Source organism: Gastrolobium bilobum, unplaced genomic scaffold, assembly GCF_033153095.1.
Source record: "Gastrolobium bilobum isolate Gb01-03AN ecotype WA unplaced genomic scaffold, APGP_CSIRO_Gbil_v1 utg27076, whole genome shotgun sequence".
NCBI lineage: Eukaryota > Viridiplantae > Streptophyta > Magnoliopsida > Fabales > Fabaceae > Gastrolobium > Gastrolobium bilobum.
In genome coordinates this window covers 1-16,469 of record NW_026899027.1, presented here as the reverse complement: position 1 = coordinate 16,469, position 16,469 = coordinate 1, and the positions used below count along the sequence as shown (strand labels likewise).

The 16,469-nt window shown below is 36.7% G+C and overlaps 2 protein-coding genes across 4 annotated transcripts; one reads left to right on the top strand and one right to left on the bottom strand.

Moving 5' to 3' along the window:
- Window positions 1-27: 27 nt before the first annotated feature.
- LOC133286357 (extensin-like) lies at window positions 28-925 on the top strand. The gene has a single exon (XM_061483763.1). The coding sequence runs from the start codon at window positions 255-257 to the stop codon at window positions 729-731; it is 477 nt and encodes a 158-aa protein (XP_061339747.1). The 5' UTR covers window positions 28-254; the 3' UTR covers window positions 732-925.
- A 2,689-nt stretch (window positions 926-3,614) lies between these two features.
- On the bottom strand, window positions 3,615-6,455 carry LOC133286356 (uncharacterized). 3 transcript variants are annotated; one of them, XM_061483761.1, is made up of 4 exons: window positions 6,385-6,452; window positions 5,432-5,721; window positions 4,323-4,574; window positions 3,615-4,046 (listed from the first exon to the last, which is right to left on the bottom strand). In XM_061483761.1, exons 2-4 carry the CDS (start codon window positions 5,675-5,677, stop codon window positions 3,774-3,776), a joined length of 771 nt encoding a protein of 256 aa, XP_061339745.1. In that variant the 5' UTR covers window positions 5,678-5,721; window positions 6,385-6,452; the 3' UTR covers window positions 3,615-3,773. The 3 variants fall into 3 exon arrangements, with proteins under 3 accessions (XP_061339745.1, XP_061339743.1, XP_061339744.1); XM_061483759.1 differs by having other exon boundaries at window positions 5,432-5,812; window positions 6,353-6,429; XM_061483760.1 differs by having other exon boundaries at window positions 3,616-4,046; window positions 6,353-6,455.
- Between the last annotated feature and the right edge of the window lie 10,014 nt (window positions 6,456-16,469).

Here is a 16,469-nt window from a genome sequence, read left to right as displayed (position 1 = left end):
AAAGGACCATAAGTGCAACAAGTCTCCCTCACTCCAATTAATTACCCCCAACACCAAAGGCTCTATTGCCCATAGTTTACATTTTTTCATGTGCCTAATAACGTAAGAAATCCTTTACCACCATCCCCTTGTTCTTCTTCATCTAATCCTCTCCTATCCAAACTCTTCAATCTTTCACACAAAAAACTTTATTTAACACCCACATATATAACATATATCACACATCCTCATCCCCATCAAAATCAGCACCCCCCATGTCAATAAAAAGTCATCAAAGTAAAGCACCAATGATCCTCAATTTGATCCTTGTGCTTTTTTGTGTCACTGCTCCAATCAAAGGTGGTGTGGAATCAAGAAAGCTTGATGAAACCACAGTACCTACCACAAACGGTGAAGAGAAGTGCATACCATGTGGTTACACCTCACCACCACCAACACCAGAAATAGTGTATCTATCGCCACCGCCACCGTCGTCATCACCACCACCGCCAGTAGTGTACCAATCACCACCGCCACCGTTACTAATATACCCTTCACCACCGCCACCTTCACCAAAGAAACCACCATCAGGGTATTGCCCTCCACCACCTCCATCATCTTACATATACATAACTGGGCCTCCAGGAAACTTGTATCCCGTTGATGAGAATTTCAGTGGAGCTAGCCACCGGAATTTCGCCACGTTCTTGCCACTTTTTGCTTGCTTCTTGAGCCTGCTGGCCTTTTGGTGATTAGCTTGTGAAGAAAAGTAATTGAAACCATTCAGGTATTGATCATAAGGTTGTACAAGAATTTTCATGGATTATGGTTATAGTTAAGAATACCAAGATCTTACATAAGGTAAGGGGGTAATTAGTGTTTAACATGTTCCGTTATTCCTTGTTAATTTGTGATTCCAATTTGTTGAATAATAGAAATCTTCCTTTGGTAATTTGCTGCCAAATTTGCAAGCATTGCTTTTCTCTTTTTTTTATTTTGCCCTTTATTTTATCAAATATATTAATAAATTTTGGAGAATATTAGTTTCCTGTTATAGGAGATTGGGTATTTCATGCAATAGAAACAATTAGCATTGGCCTACTGATTTTTTAAAAATAAAAAAGGAGCCGCACGATGTGAGAGTTGGAGATAAAGCAAGAAACTTTTATCCCTTAAATTTTATGTACCAAAGAAGAGTAACAACTTTCTAGGATCTTTCCTGCTATGATTATTCTTACGTTTGCCCATAATTTCTTAAAGGGTTATATTTATCTTATGTTGCATAAGACAAACAAGCTTCCTATACACACAAAGTGGAGGTGAGTCCCACATTTATTTTTCTCTCTCTCCTCTTACATGTGGGTCCCACTTGTAATTTTATTTCTATAACATGAGATAACCATTTTCCTAGAACATAATATACATATAACCCTTTCTTAAAAAGAAAAAAAAGGGAATGAATTGGTGGATAAGGAGAGGGTTCTGGGTCTATATCAAAATTGAGTTTTAGATGCAATTCAGCGATGCAATATTCAGCATCATAAAATTCAATAATGTTGAGTTGTTGCTTGCAACCTATAAAAAGTTATCATGAATGCGTATGGGTCAACCACCGCCACTTAAGCCAGTTGGATTTTTCATTGACGTCTCTCTATTTATTTATTTTTAAAGAAAAAAAAAAGAAGAAAAAAAAGGGCATAAAAGGGTCAATAATGACTGAACAAAAGTATATTCGAGGTGGAACTATTATGCTTAATTAAGTTCGTTTTTTAGTTTTCTTTTTGAAAGAACTTCTTAGTTATGTTTTTGGGTTTTTGATTAAAAGGCCAGTGGTGATTAACGTCTAGAAGGGGTCAAACTCTTAGACAATACACGTGTGGGTTTTTTGATGCTTCAGATTTCATGTGGTCTTTTTATTCTAGAGGTGATATTTAGATAAAAAATTATTTTTTATTTTTTCTCTCTTTTCTCTTCTCATTAATTATATAATTTTAATTGATCCATACCACTTACTAAATGGTGACGTGGAACCACCGAAAATTTTCTTGCTACGTAGATGGAAAATTGAATAGTGAAATTAAAGGATGAAAAGTAGGATTATGAAATCAGTTCGATTCACCTTATTTTAGATTGAATGTGTCAGTTGTCACTTGTAAGTGGGGTAAAAGATCGACCTCGATTTCCGATAACACTACAAAATGGGGGACCCAGCGTGTAAGGTCGGCAAGATTAGCCTAATATGTCTTTCTAAGAAATGTCTTAAAGCTTGGAGTAAATACATTTTAGTTTTTTTTAGAGATTAATATGGGTCTTTTTTGATTTATGAGGGATCACAATTTCAAATAAATAAATTTAATTTGAATTTTTTAGAGATCACGAATAACTTTTTTATTTATTAGGAACTAAAGCAGATATCGATAAATTTGTTAAAGATTAAAAAGGATATTTACTCTTAAAAGTATATGGATATTGGATTACTAAGTTACTAATTTAATCGGTGTCTCACGAGTTAAACGGTTTGAATTGAATTTATAAAGGAATATATAATAAATATAACATTTATAATACTATGATATAGTAGTTAAGGTTATATACATTTTTTCAAGTCCCGATCCTAAAAATGTATTTGTGGACATATATTTTACAATAATTTTCAAAAATCAATTCAACGAAAAAAATTTATATCGGTTTAGTACTGGTTCAGCCTGGTTGGTGACTCAATTTTCGGTCGAAGTCATGATTTGATTTTAATAACATTAATTGCAAATGGAGTACTTGTTTATTTAATATTTTTTATTTTGTAATTTATTTCACTTTTGCTCTAAATCACTCCGTTAAGAAATTCCTGTATCTATTTACTCTTTTTATCACACTTTTCCACCAAGAAAAATACCAGTGGGGACGGCTTTTGGTGCACGAATGGCAGAATCATAAGGATGTGTTTGCTTGTACCTTGGGTTCTTCTCAAAGTATTCCACCTGAACTCTTTGGTTTGCATATGCATTTTCAGTAAGAAGGCTAAGTTACTATTACCTCAGTACCTTGTACTAAAAGGACAAAACATCACTGGCCGAAATTATTGAGATATCCAAAATGCAGAACCTTGCTCAAAGTCGAGCGATGATGTCAATATTTTAAAGTTGTCATTAGCATACAAAGAAATCAAGATCCTGCTAAATCATACCTAAAATACTTGGCCCACTTATGTACAATAAATACTTCAATTCCTAGCGCAATTCCAGAAGGAATCTAATCCGCACCAAAAATAATGAAATTTCATGGTACCCATTCAACAAGTATTGAATAATTTTCTCGTCCAGCATTTGGACGTATGAATACTCAATTGATCTAAATAGCGCAAATTAATGCAACTTATTCGGTTTATAACAGTCGAGCAAGTAACTTCCTTTTCTTTTCCTTTTTAAAAAAGATTTCTTGGTCAGTTAATCAGTTATTCGGATAATCCAATACAAAAAGCGGCAAAGTAAACTAGAACAACTTTTACCAGTTCATTCATGTGCTTTGTGCTGTCATGCAAGTACTTAGCCTAGTGGTTTTAACATGAAAAATCTAGCAACAAAGAATGATTATAAATGGGCTCCAAATGATTATGGAGAAACAATTTTAGTTCATGTAAAATAGCCGAATTGATTTCCTGGCTCCATTTATATTGAGAAAAACAAATGCATGGAAGGGCAATCCATTGAAAACAGGATCATACAATGTCAAGAAAGCTTCATTAACCTTGAGGGAAAAACATATGTAAGCGACAGCAAAATAGGATGCTACAGAGTCTAGAAATCTGAATCTGATTCATCTGGATTTGATTTCAAATAATTATTTACGGCGGTATAGTAATCGTCAGGGTTGTACCACCATGTTGGGGTATCCATAATGGCTTCTTCCAACCAATACTCATCATCCTCTTCCGTCTCTGTCATCTCGGAAAATTGTTCCCATTTTGACATAGCACTCTTCAGTCTAACACTCTGACTTCCACCAAAAACATACTTGATATAGTCTCTAGCTAGCTTCGTAAATTCCTCGCCAGTGAGGATATAAATGTACTGGAAAATATGTAGAGCTTCAACATTAAGAAATGAAGAATGGCATATATCCTATAAACTCAGTTAGCTACTAATATCAGTAATTTAAATTATATTAAAGCAGTTTAACTTGGAAGTCTTCTTCCATTAATCACACACACAACTATGATCATTTTTTACTAAGCTACTTCCGCTTAAACCTTTCTCCTTTCAGTTTTCACAATTCACAATTTCACAAAAAAAAAAAAAGAATGTTCGAGAGTTATGAGTGAATGAAGATGAGTTATTTATTTATACCAGAAATATAAAGCCAAGGGTTGCTAAAGCCACTTGGAGATTCTCATCGAACGTCTCAGCAAAGTTTTCATCTTCCGGTCCACCAGGGCCATCAGGACCGCCGCCACCACCGCTGCCACCACCTGGTGGTTTTGCTCCCCTGCCACCATTGTCATAGTACTCACCTTTTCCAATTTGCTCCCGTAACACATCCTCTATTGGTTGTCCCTTAAATTTTTCCATAGCTTTCTCCATAGCTTTCCATGGGGAAATCTAATTACATTTATAATGTTAGTGAAAATATAGGAATATCCAAACCAGTATATATATATATATATATAATTAAAATATTAGTTATCCTCTACTTGACAAAGATTCATGATAGAAAGGAGTTAGTGACAATCTTTTGGGCTTGAGTTGAATTGAAAAGAAAGGGGCAGCTTCTATTCTATTCTATTCTAACTGTTTGGGCTGCTGCCAAGAGAATTTTCAGTAAGACACAATACATGTTCCAGCTTAGGTTCAGGTTGTATACCCTTGGTTCCTTATTGTAGCAATTTATCCCCTTTAACCTTCACACGGCAGTATTTCTTAACACATGCTCCTTTAACTAAGATAGCAGATTGTTCTTATTGTTAATCCATTATTTGACTATTAATAACTCAGGAGCATCAACCAAAAACCAGCAGACAATGAGTTCAAGAGCAAAACGAGCAAACAAACAACTAAATTTTTGTCTAGTTTTAAGGGGGATAAATTGCTAAAAATCTATAATAAAAAAGGTAAGGGGTAAAGCACACAAATATATGCTGAAAGGAACGTTGCATAATGCATATTGTAGCCAAATTTAAAATGATCTTTGAAAATTGAACATTAAGCAATATTTTTCAGATACACCATCTTCCTTCTAAACGCACATAGTCTATAAAGAAGATGGTGCAACTGAGATATATTTGACATCAATCTCAGGTACAGTAACCTGAAAGGGTTTATCTTTATCAAAAAGATCAAGTACCCTAAATTTCATACATTACACTTCATCATTTCATAAAAGCATTATAAGCATGCTTACCATAAATATTCACAACATGATAACATACTCAATTGTAACTTAAAAGAAGGAGCAATACCTCATCATCATTGCTCATCATTCCTTTTCCACCAGCCAAGCAAATATGGAGAGGTTTACGAGATTTTGAAATGGGCCTACATTCCAAGCCAGATGATGGTTTTGCTCTTCCACTCATCGGAATACGAGAGCAAGTATTGATACTCATTGGTAAAACATATGGTTTAGAATGAAGCTGGTGCAACTGAGATACATTTTTCACATAAATCCCAGGTTGGCATGTTGCAGTAACTTGAACGGTATTCATTTTTGCCAAGCAAATCAGCTACCCCAAAATTCAACCATTACACTCTAGCATTTCATATAATCAGACTTCAAGTCAGATTGCTTAAACTGAAAATATTAAAATAGGTTACAGTACTAACACACCACCACCTGATCCCTACAACAACAGACACAATCACATATCTCTGAGCATTAGTTTCTTCAACAATTTCCAAACAAAATCCCGGCCATCCTTAACAAATTGACAACTCCAATAACCAAAAACTCAAAAAAGAAAATAAAAAAAAAAAAGAGTGGAAAATAATCATTACACAGCCCCAAATTTTTTTTGTTTTTTTTTTTTTTCAGACTGAAAGAAAAGTAATAGCTAATTAGGGGTTCAAATGAGTCTGAAATTGAAATAATCGAACCTAAATCCCAATAGAATCCCTTCCACTTGCACAATCCCCTCGTAACAGTTCAAACCAGAATGCATCCTTTTATGTTAAAATTTCATCAGAAAATTTTGTGTCTAAGCTAAAAACACACTTATTATCGAAAATTAAAGGCTTAAAACATAGATTAGTATCCAACAACAAAATTCACAAACACAGAAACGAATCAACCGCATCAACTCACGTGAAGACTATAATCTATATAACAAAATGAAAAGTCCGAAGAAGCATAGTGTAAATTGAAGGATGAAAGAAACCATTACCGTTAGAGAGGATTATTTGAGGGCACCTTTACCTTCTTTGTTCTTCTCGTCTTCTTCTTCTTCCACTCTATCCAATACTCCCAGAGCTGTGCAACAAACGGTGTCGTGTTACGTAAAAAGGAGCATTTTCGTGATGGGCTTAGAAGAAGAAAAGAGCCACAATTGGGTTTGGGCTTTCAAAACAAGGCTTTTCCAATGTAGCCCAAAGTGGCGATTTATTTTACACTTTTCTTTTAGGTGTTCCTTTTGAAAGTTGTGACAGTTTTTTAATTTCTCTTTTTAACTTTAGAAAACCTAAATTGAAACCATCGCAAAGTAAATGAAAACAAATTCAGAGGGTCTTTTCTTTGTCATTTTCTTTACTTTCCTCATCAATATCTTGAAAAAGAAATTGAAAATTTAGGAATTAAATATTTAGATGTGGTTGTTTTTAAAAAACATGGAAATTTTATACATATAAGTAAAATTTCTTTAAGAAATAATTAATAACATATTGCCTAAAAACCCTAACTCTAAATTTCACCTCCTCTATATATTCATTAGTTGAGGGTGGAGGCTAAGTCAGATGTTAGAAGAGATTAGAGAGAAAATTTGAGAGATAATTATTTGATTGTTTGAGCAAAGCTTTATGCTTTGCATTAGAGAGATCTCTAGAGAGAGTTTGAGTGAAACATCTCTAGGGTAGTTTGATTATCACCATTGTTGGAGAGGTTGAGTTGACCACCACATTGGTGTATTTGATTATTGAGTAAATACCATTTTTAGTCCCTAACAAAAAACACAGTCCCCACTTTAGTCCCATACAAAAATAAATTAGTCAGTTAGTTCCTAACAAATTCAAAGTGGACCCATTTAGTTTAAATCGTGGTCCCTCACAAATTCAAAAAAGACCCATATTAGTCCCTCAAAAAGACTAAAATTGGTCCACTTTGAATTTGTTAGGGACTGACTGACTAATTTATTTTTGTAAAGGACTAAAGTGGGGAACGTGTTTTTTGTTAGGGACCAAAAATGGTGTTTACTCTTGATTATTTGTAACCGTTATTTTCATAGTGGATTTTTTGATCTGGACTAGGTCCCGTGGGTTTTTACTTCTTCATTGAAGAAGGTTTTCCCACGTTAAATCTGGTTGTGTTCTTCTTCTCTCTCTCCTGTTTTGTGTTTTTCGTTTTGATATTTCCGATGCGCTGCCCGACCTGGTGAAGTTCTGGTCGAGGTATTGCCGAGATCCGAGATCAGGATCTTGTTGATTGACTTCCGCACAAAGCCCCTGAGTCGATCTGAGGGAACCGAGTTCCCAACAGTGGTATCAGAGCCCGAGTTCGACGGGTTCTGAGGGAGACGAGATGGAGACCAGTGGCATAACCAATGATGGAGACATGTTCAAGTTGACCGCAGATAATTTCACCTATTGGAGATCGATGATGGAAGATCATCTCTACTGCAAAGATTTACATAAGCCCATTATCCTTGATGAGAGACCGGCAGGCGAAACTGATAAGGAGTGGGAGATCCTGAGTCGGAAGGCGGTAGCCACGATTAGGAAATATATTCTGGTGGTGACTTTGAGTAATTCAACTCCAGAAGGAAAGTTGAAGATGGATGTCGTGACAGACTGCCTCCTGAGCAAAGAAGACAGGAGAAGAGAACGAGGTGTTTCGAGCACGTCTGAGGCCAACGTTGTTGAGAACAAAGGGAAATCTGACTCCCGGGGTAGAAGCAAAAGCAGGGATAGAGGTCGTGACAGACGAGAAAAGTCCAGAGGTCGGTCAAAGCCGAAATATGAGTTAAAGTACTTTTACTGTGGAAAGACAGGCCATAAGAAGCCAGACTGCTGGACCCTGCAGAATGATGAGAAGAACGGCTCTGTGAAGCCGGATCAGATTATTCCCAAGAAGAGGAAAAACAAGAGCACCACTGCGGTGGCTGCCAACCCGGATGCCGAGATATTCCTCTTTGGTGAGGATAATTATTTGAAAGTTGCATATGATGACTGCACCTGGATTGTTGACTCTGGTGCCTCCTTCCACGTTACTCCACACAAAGGTTTTTTCTCCTCTTACCGAGGTGGTGATTTTGGAGTCGTGAATATGGGAAATCAAGTGACCAGCAAGATTGTTGGTGTCGGTGATGTAACTCTGACCACGGATGTCGGATGCCGGTTCCTGATATGCGTTTGAACCTAATCTCGGTAGGCAAACTTGATGATGTCGGGTTAGTAAACTACTTCGGTAGTGTGAGATGGAAGCTGGCCAAGGGAAACTTGGTCGTGGCCCGAGGTAAGAAAGAAGGCTCGTTGTACGTGATGCAAGGAAATATCAATGGCGGAGAAGCCAATTATGTTCGAGATGAACCTAGCTTGGAGCTATGGTACAAGCGCCTCGGCCACATGAGCGAGAAAGGGCTCCAGATCCTAAACAGGAAAGGATTATTGACCGGGTTGAAAGGCCAAGCGTTGGAGAGTTGCACGCACTGCCTAGCTGGAAAGCAACACCGAGTTTCTTTTGTGAGACCGGATCAACCAAGACGACGCAGGAATATTCTTGACCTCATCCATACTGATGTTTGCTCCATGTCGGAAAGATCTCTTGGAGGAGCTCAGTACTGTGTTTCATTTATTGATGACCACTCCCGCAAAGTGTGGGTATATTTGTTGAAGTCTAAAGATCAGGTACTCCAATCCTTTAAAGAATTCCATGCTATGGTTGAAAGGGAGACTGGCAAGAAATTGAAGATGGTCCGATCTAATAATGGTGGTGAGTATTGCGGCCCATTTGATGCATACTGCAGAGCGGCCGGGATTCGACCAGAGAATACGCCCTCCAAGACACTTCAGCTGAATGGACTGGCTGAGCAGATGAACAAAACTATTGAAGATAAGGTCTGAAGCATGTTATCCAATGCCGGATTGCCGAAATCATTCTGAGGAGAATCCGTCAAAACAACTGTTGACTTGATCAAGCTCTCACCATCACGGCCACTTGAAGGAGAAATTCCAGAAGAAGTCTGGACAGGTCGGAAAGCGGCCTATAATCAATTAAAAGTGTTTAGATAACGAGCTTTCATGCATATCCCTAAAGATGAAAGGGAAAAACTTGATGCGAAGACAAAAGAATGCATCTATCTTGGTTTGCCGAGATGTGAGTTCGGGTTCCAACTTTGGGATCCAATCAACAAGAAGATAGTGAGAAGTCGAGATGTGATCTTTCATGAAGATGAGAACATTCATGACATCTCGAAGCCCAAAGTCCGAGTTACTGTCAGACGTGAAGATCCCAACCCTCCTGTCCGAGCAGGGGGAGAAAATCAAGAAAATGAAGAAAATGATGATCAGCAACAAGCTGAAGATGACCAAGACACTGAGGTCCGAGTTGATGATGAGATCCGGGATGAGAATGATGAACCGGGTCCTCAAGCTGAAGAACAACTGAGATATCCAACTCGAGAAAGAAGACCCTCTACAAGATACTCATCTGATGAATACACCGTTGTTGCTGAAGACGGTGAGCCTCAGAGTTATGATGAGGCAGTGATAAGCTCAGAGAAAGAAGAATGGAAAAAGGCAATGCAAGACGAGATGAAGTCTCTTCACGAGAATCAGACTTATGAGCTAACTGAATTGCCTAAAGGAAGACGAGATTTGAAAAATAAATGGGTCTATAAGATTAAGAATGAAGAGAACGGGCAAAAGCCGAGATACAAAGCCTGGATTGTAGTGAAAGGATGCAATCAGAAGAAAGGAGTAGACTTTGAGGAGATTTTTTTCTCCTGTGGTGAAAATAACCTCGGTCCGAACCGTGTTAGTCATGGCAGCTTCGATGGACCTCGAGGTAGAACAAATGGATGTGAAGACGACATTTATTCACGATGATTTAGAAGAAGAAATATATATATGGAGCAACCTGAAGGATTCCGAGCTCCAGACCAAGAAGACTTGGTATGTCGGTTGAAGAAGAGCCTCTATGGCTTGAAGCAAGCACCTCAGCAGTGGTACAAGAAATTTGAATCATTCATGACTGATCATAAGATTGAAAAGACAGATGCTGACCACTGCGTATTTTTGAAGAGGTATGAGGCCGTAGATTTTTTGATCTTGTTGTTATATGTTGACAACATGCTTATTGTAGGGAAAGACAAATCGAGGATAGACGCCCTAAAAAAGGCGTTGATCTCGTCCTTCGCAATGAAAGACCTCGGCCCTGCAAAGTAGATACTCGGAATCAAGATTATCCGAGATAGAAATAAGAAGCTACTATGGCTGAGTCAAGAGAAATATATTGAGAAGATTCTGAAGAGATTCAACATGGACAAAGCCAAAACAGTGAGCACCCCTCATGCCGGACACATAAAGCTGAACCAGAAGCAATGTCCAAGATCTGATGAAGACAAAGATGAGATGATGAAGGTCCCGTACCAATCCGCTATCGGAAGCTTGATGTATGCAATGGTTTGCACTAGACCCGACTTGGCGTATGCTGTTGGAATGGTAAGCCGGTATTTGTCAAACCCCGACAAAGAGCACTGGGAAGTAGTGAAGTGGATCTTTAAGTACTTCCGAGGTACGACCAACTTATGTCTCCGATTTGGAGAAGGAAAAGCCGAGTTGCAAGGCTACTCGGATTCTAATTTAGGGGGAGACACCGACTCGAGGAAGTCGACTACAGGATATTTGATGAGATTTGTCGTATGAGCTATCTCTTGGTAATCAAGACTTTAGAAATGTGTTGCACTATCGACAACTGAGGCTGAGTACATTGCCGCTACTGAGGCAAGCAAAGAGATGTTGTGGATGAAGAAGTTCCTCATGGAACTCGGCCATAATCAAGACAAGTACGAGTTGGGTTGTGACAATCAAAGCGCAATCTATGTTGCGAAGAATTCAACCTATCACTCCCGCACTAAGAATATTGATGTGAGGTATCACTGAATCTGGGATGTGGTGGAAGGTGGAGAGCTCGAACTCGTCAAGGTGCACACTAACCAAAAAAACACCATTTTTTTTGTTATAATTATTATTATTATTATTATTATTATTATTATTATTATTATCTCATTTGTTCTTCAAGTAAAATTCATTGAACCCTATGTGTTTTTGGTACGTGATGATACTTAAGCATTTGTACCCTTGTTCTCTAAATTTTGTATTCATGCTACCATTACCATTCTTCTAAGTTTTCTTTTCTTCTTATTTTATTTTATTTCCTATTCTGTGTGTGTTTTAAAAAAAAAAAATACAAAACCAAAGTAATCTAATCGATGGGTATTTTATGTATCTGTTTTCCACTATAGATTTCAAGCATATTCACAGGAAAATATAGAGAAATATTATATGACATTTGTTGGTCGGTAAAGTGCCGAATAATAGTGGGGCAACAGTGGTGAAAATTGTCCAATTCAACACTGATAAAGCTGTAAATCTCATCCGTAAAAATTGCTAAATTCAGCTTATGGACACCATCCTTATCTTATCCAGAAAAAGTAATAAACACAAGAAAGGAAATTTCAGAAAGTTGAAAAATACATGTTCAGTAAAGATGGCTACAAGTTTCATCTGTCGACACCTCTGTTGAAGAAGACAAACACCTTACCTGCATATACAACAAGAGAATCAGAGTTGTCTGTACGCCGAGAGCAAAATAATCAGAGTTGATTTGGGTTTTAGCCTAAATAAGCCATGACAAGAAAGTAGGAGAAAAAGATAAAGGCTTCAACACAAATTTTACAAGCGTGGCACAGGAAATACAAAGAGGGAGGGTGCTGCTAGCAACAACGACAAAAAAAAAAAAAGGAGAAAGAGGCGATCAGAAGAGAACAAAAATCGTTCTTTATATAAAAGGGATTCTGGGTGTTCAAAAAAAAAGAAAAAAAAAGGAAGGAAGAAAGAAGGGAACAACGGAGGGAAAGATGAGATAGGAGTAAGAGTTTGCAATCCATTGTGCTAAGAATATTGGAAGAAAAAAAGTAGAGAGTATAAACACCAGGAGAAGGAAGGAGGAAGAGGGCTTTTTTTGGAGAGCTCACATACCATAAGGCAGAGTCTTTTGTTTCTAAAAAATAATGGAGACAACGTAAAGAGAACATTCACCACTGTCTTGTAGTCGATCTTCACCAGCACACCAAACAAAGATATCAAAAGAGAAGTAAGAAATATTTGATTTGGCTGGGTTTGTTCACGCTTTGGGTAGGTGAGTTTCCGCAACCCCTTATTATAACTTACTTACTGTCTTCAGAAAATGAATATTCGAGACAATGGCTGAATAGTGTGAAGCATCTTTTTCAAAGGATAAAAATTATTGGTTTCAACACACCCACCACCATTCTTCTTTTCCTATAGCCATATGCTGGAACCCCAAGCCTCATTATTTTTGTCCTAGTTCTTCGATGAACCACGTCTCGAAAACCCTGCTCCTTATTCACTTGTAAAACATTTCATTATTTTATTGCTATTTTTTATTCCCTCTGATTTATGTTTAAAGCATAGTGGTATGACACCTACTACTCATAGTAGTTGTAGGTTACGTAAGCTTTTATTTGGTGTTTTATTTAATTTTTGCCTAGTTTTTTATTTTATGTGGCCACAAAGTTAAATATTATATATTGCTGTCTTTGGGTCACTTGTAAAACATTTCATTATTTTATTGCTTGTTTTTTTTATAGTGTTGTATTTTTATTTTTCCCATTTCTTTGCCTTCCTCTAACTAGTGCATGGATGAATGGAACTTTCTTTGCTCTATACAATTATTTTTTTTGCTAGTATATATATGGGAGGCCTACAAGGCCTGTAGGCCATGTATGACATATAAAGCTACTATAGTAGTTGTAGGTTACGTAAGCTTTTATTTGGTGTTTTACTTTGCTTTGCCTTTTCAACCCATAAGTTAAATATTATATATTGCTGTCTTTGGGAGTTGACATAAAGAAGAGTAGATAGCTAGTACTCACTGCCATATAGCTGTAGAGATGTCTGCATGTCATGACAAAATTTTTAAAATCATATAATGGGTTGGTCCTCTAAATAAGCATTTGTTCATAAGTCCCCAAACATATTTATTTTTGAGGTATATTCCATTATCCTACACATTTATTTTTATTACAGCGAACTCCAAATTGGAATACTGGTACATTTTTTTGTTTTGTTTTATTATCATTTTTATTATGACTAAATGCATTTTATTAATTAATGTTAGGAATAGAGAACATATAAAGAGTCGTTGTGGCCTGGGAGGTGATAAATGAATTTAAGCTTTTTAACTATAAGATGTTATTACACAATTGGGTCCACATTATTTTAGTGCTGAAGTACAAATATAACTAAGTAAATGTCATTAAGATAGTAAATTGACATGATACTTGCAGGCTGAACGTTTTTTTGCGGACAAACATATACAAATGTTTTTTTTTTTTGTTGTTGTCTTTTTTCTAAGTGTGTGATTCTTGTTTTAACAATTCATCATCGTTTCTTTTATTTAAATATAATGCTTGTTCTTACATCTGTGTAGTTCTTGTCGTCTCCACTGAAAAGAATATTATTCGCTTATTTAATTTTGTATTAGTCACGTGTTGAATATTTCATTGTTCTGTTTACCGATTTGGTATATTTTTATTTGTTTCGCTATTTCGCCTTAACACAATTTAAATTTAAATTTAAATTTTATTACAATATTTTAGGAGGGTGATTTGGCCGTGACGGCTTGTTAATCCTACTGTAGTTTTGTTCAGGATCATTTTAACCGTGACGGCTTGATGATTCAGGACTCGTTAAATTTGTCATATTTTTATATCAATTTAAAACATATAATAATGTTAAAATTACACATAAGGGTGATTTAGCCGTGACGGCTTTGTTTAATCCTGTGTATTTGGTTAGGGATCATTTTAACCGTGACGGCTTGATGATTCGTAACTCATTAAAATTATCATATATTGTTTTTATATTAATTTAACCTTAAAATCATTTAAAGGGGGTAATTTAGCCGCGACGGCTTGTCGATCCCATACTCTTTTGAATCATTTTAGCCGTGACGGTTTGGTGATTCAAAATATATTATAAAATTTATACTAATAAAAAAAATTATTGAAATCGATACAAATTATCAAAGCCTAAACTTTCCAATGATTTTCCTCAAAATTATTTTTAAAAATTAAATTCAATCAATACACAAGCATTTTCTTAAGAACGACGTAGCTTTGAATTCCTCACTGTACCGGAGGATACGTCGGAGCGGAACTCTTTCCGTCAAGCTAAAAATAAAATTTTAATAATTTAGTTTCCTCACTTCCTGAGTAATTATATTATTTTTTAAAAGGGATTAAGCAAATATTTTTAAAAGCTATTAATAACTCGCACAATTAATTCAAGGTAACCGTTTTTAAACGGATGTGTCAGGGGTGCAGTGGGATTAAGTTTTCACCCTTCCTTGAGCATAATTAGACTCCCGAACCTTTGATCTATAATTTTAAAGACCAGTTTGCAATAAAAGGTTTTCCAATTTTTCCAAAGTAAATAAAATTGGTGGCGACTCCATTTATTTTAATTCTTTAAATTTCGGGTCGTTTTCGTTTATTATGTTGTTTATCTTTGTTGTTATATTTTGACATCTATGAGGATTGGGTTCAACTTTAGAAAAGATGATTTTTGTATTGTTGTACGCTTGTTCTTCAATTGTTTTGCAGATTGGGTAGTTTTAGATTTATGTGAAGGTTTGTATGCTCCCTCCACACACAACACCTACACGTTGATCACACACTATGAGTGGGGCCCTATACCCGGGTCTGAGTGAAACATAAGATAGGCTAGAGGTTGTGTAGTGGTAGCCATTTTGGATGTACGTCCTGTTTGGTTATTGCGAAAACCTCATCTAGAGTGTAACTCTTTCATTGTGCACCACATCTGTTAGTTCAACTATCGTTGTGGTCAACACTTTGAATTGAGATCTTAGCTCTAGAGACCAAAATTGTTAGGATCATAGAACTACCTTACGAGAGTTTGTCACTTGATAGAACAACCTATTGATTTATAAAACTAAAGTCATCCAGTTTAGGATTAACCACTTTAGGACACAAAGGGAGCGTATTTCCTTCTCACTCTTTACTTCCATTCTTGCATCATTCAGCATTTTTAGCATCTCACATTGCCCATTTTGAACTCTTCCAGGGAACTTTGTTAGAGAAACGTTGATTTCCAGAGCTTGATTGTGAGTATCATTGATGGAAAATAGTATGGGATCACATCACGAGGAGGTGATACCACCCACATTGAAAAAGACTTTGCACCTGAAAGCAAAGAAGCCTGATACTGAAAGTTTGAAGGTTTTGGGTCGAACGTTGAAGAAAACACAACGTCTTACTCTTGCTAGAAAATATGGGGAAATTCTAGATCTATTAGAAGTTGATGTGCAAGTAGATGCAATCACTGCGGTTGCTCAGTTTTATGACACACCTCTGAGATGTTTCACTTTCCGAGATTTCCAATTGGCACCTACTTTGGAAGAATTTGAGCAAATTCTTGGCTTATCATTAGAAGATTTTGAGAAGCCATACCGCTACTTGGGGCACTACCCTTCTATGCATGCTATTGCTGACGTGTTAAAAGTTCCTGAGAAAAGCTTGCAAAAAAAAAGACAAAATAGAAATGGGACCGATGGATTTTCAAGAAAGTACCTGGAGGAGCACCTTCATCACTTAGCTGAAATTGAAGACTGGGAGGCTTTCATTGATGTGCTAGCTCTCACCATTTATGGTATCCTCATGTTCCCAAATGTTGACGAGTTCGTGGACTTCGCAGCTATAGATGTCTTCTTTGCTCGCAAGTTTAGAGGTGAAAATCCTGTTCCTGCCATTCTTGCTGATGTCTACTATACTCTAAATTTTTGTTATGAGAAGAAGGGCAAAAGAATTTTGTGTTGTTTACCAATGTTATTCATATGGCTCACTGCCCATGTCTTCAAAAGAGGATACGAGATCTTATACCCCATCACTGAGTTTCAAAGATATCAGTTAAAGGCTAAAAGTGGTCATGAATGGACTCAAATTTTAGCACGATTGGATGAAAAAAGTGTCCGATGGTATCCTCGATGGGTTGAAAGAGAAACTTTGATCTACCAATGCGGTGATTTCC

Excerpts from the sequence above, each read along its gene's own strand:
- LOC133286357 (XM_061483763.1), top strand. The coding sequence starts at position 255 with ATGTCAATAAAAAGTCATCAAAGTAAAGCACCAATGATCCTCAATTTG.
- LOC133286356 (XM_061483760.1), bottom strand. The coding sequence starts at position 5,677 with ATGAATACCGTTCAAGTTACTGCAACATGCCAACCTGGGATTTATGTG. Across the intron at positions 4,575-5,431 it reads TGATGAGCAATGATGATGAG|ATTTCCCCATGGAAAGCTAT; the intron begins GTATTGCTCCTT and ends AAATGTAATTAG. Across the intron at positions 4,047-4,322 it reads CCCTTGGCTTTATATTTCTG|TACATTTATATCCTCACTGG; the intron begins GTATAAATAAAT and ends CATATTTTCCAG.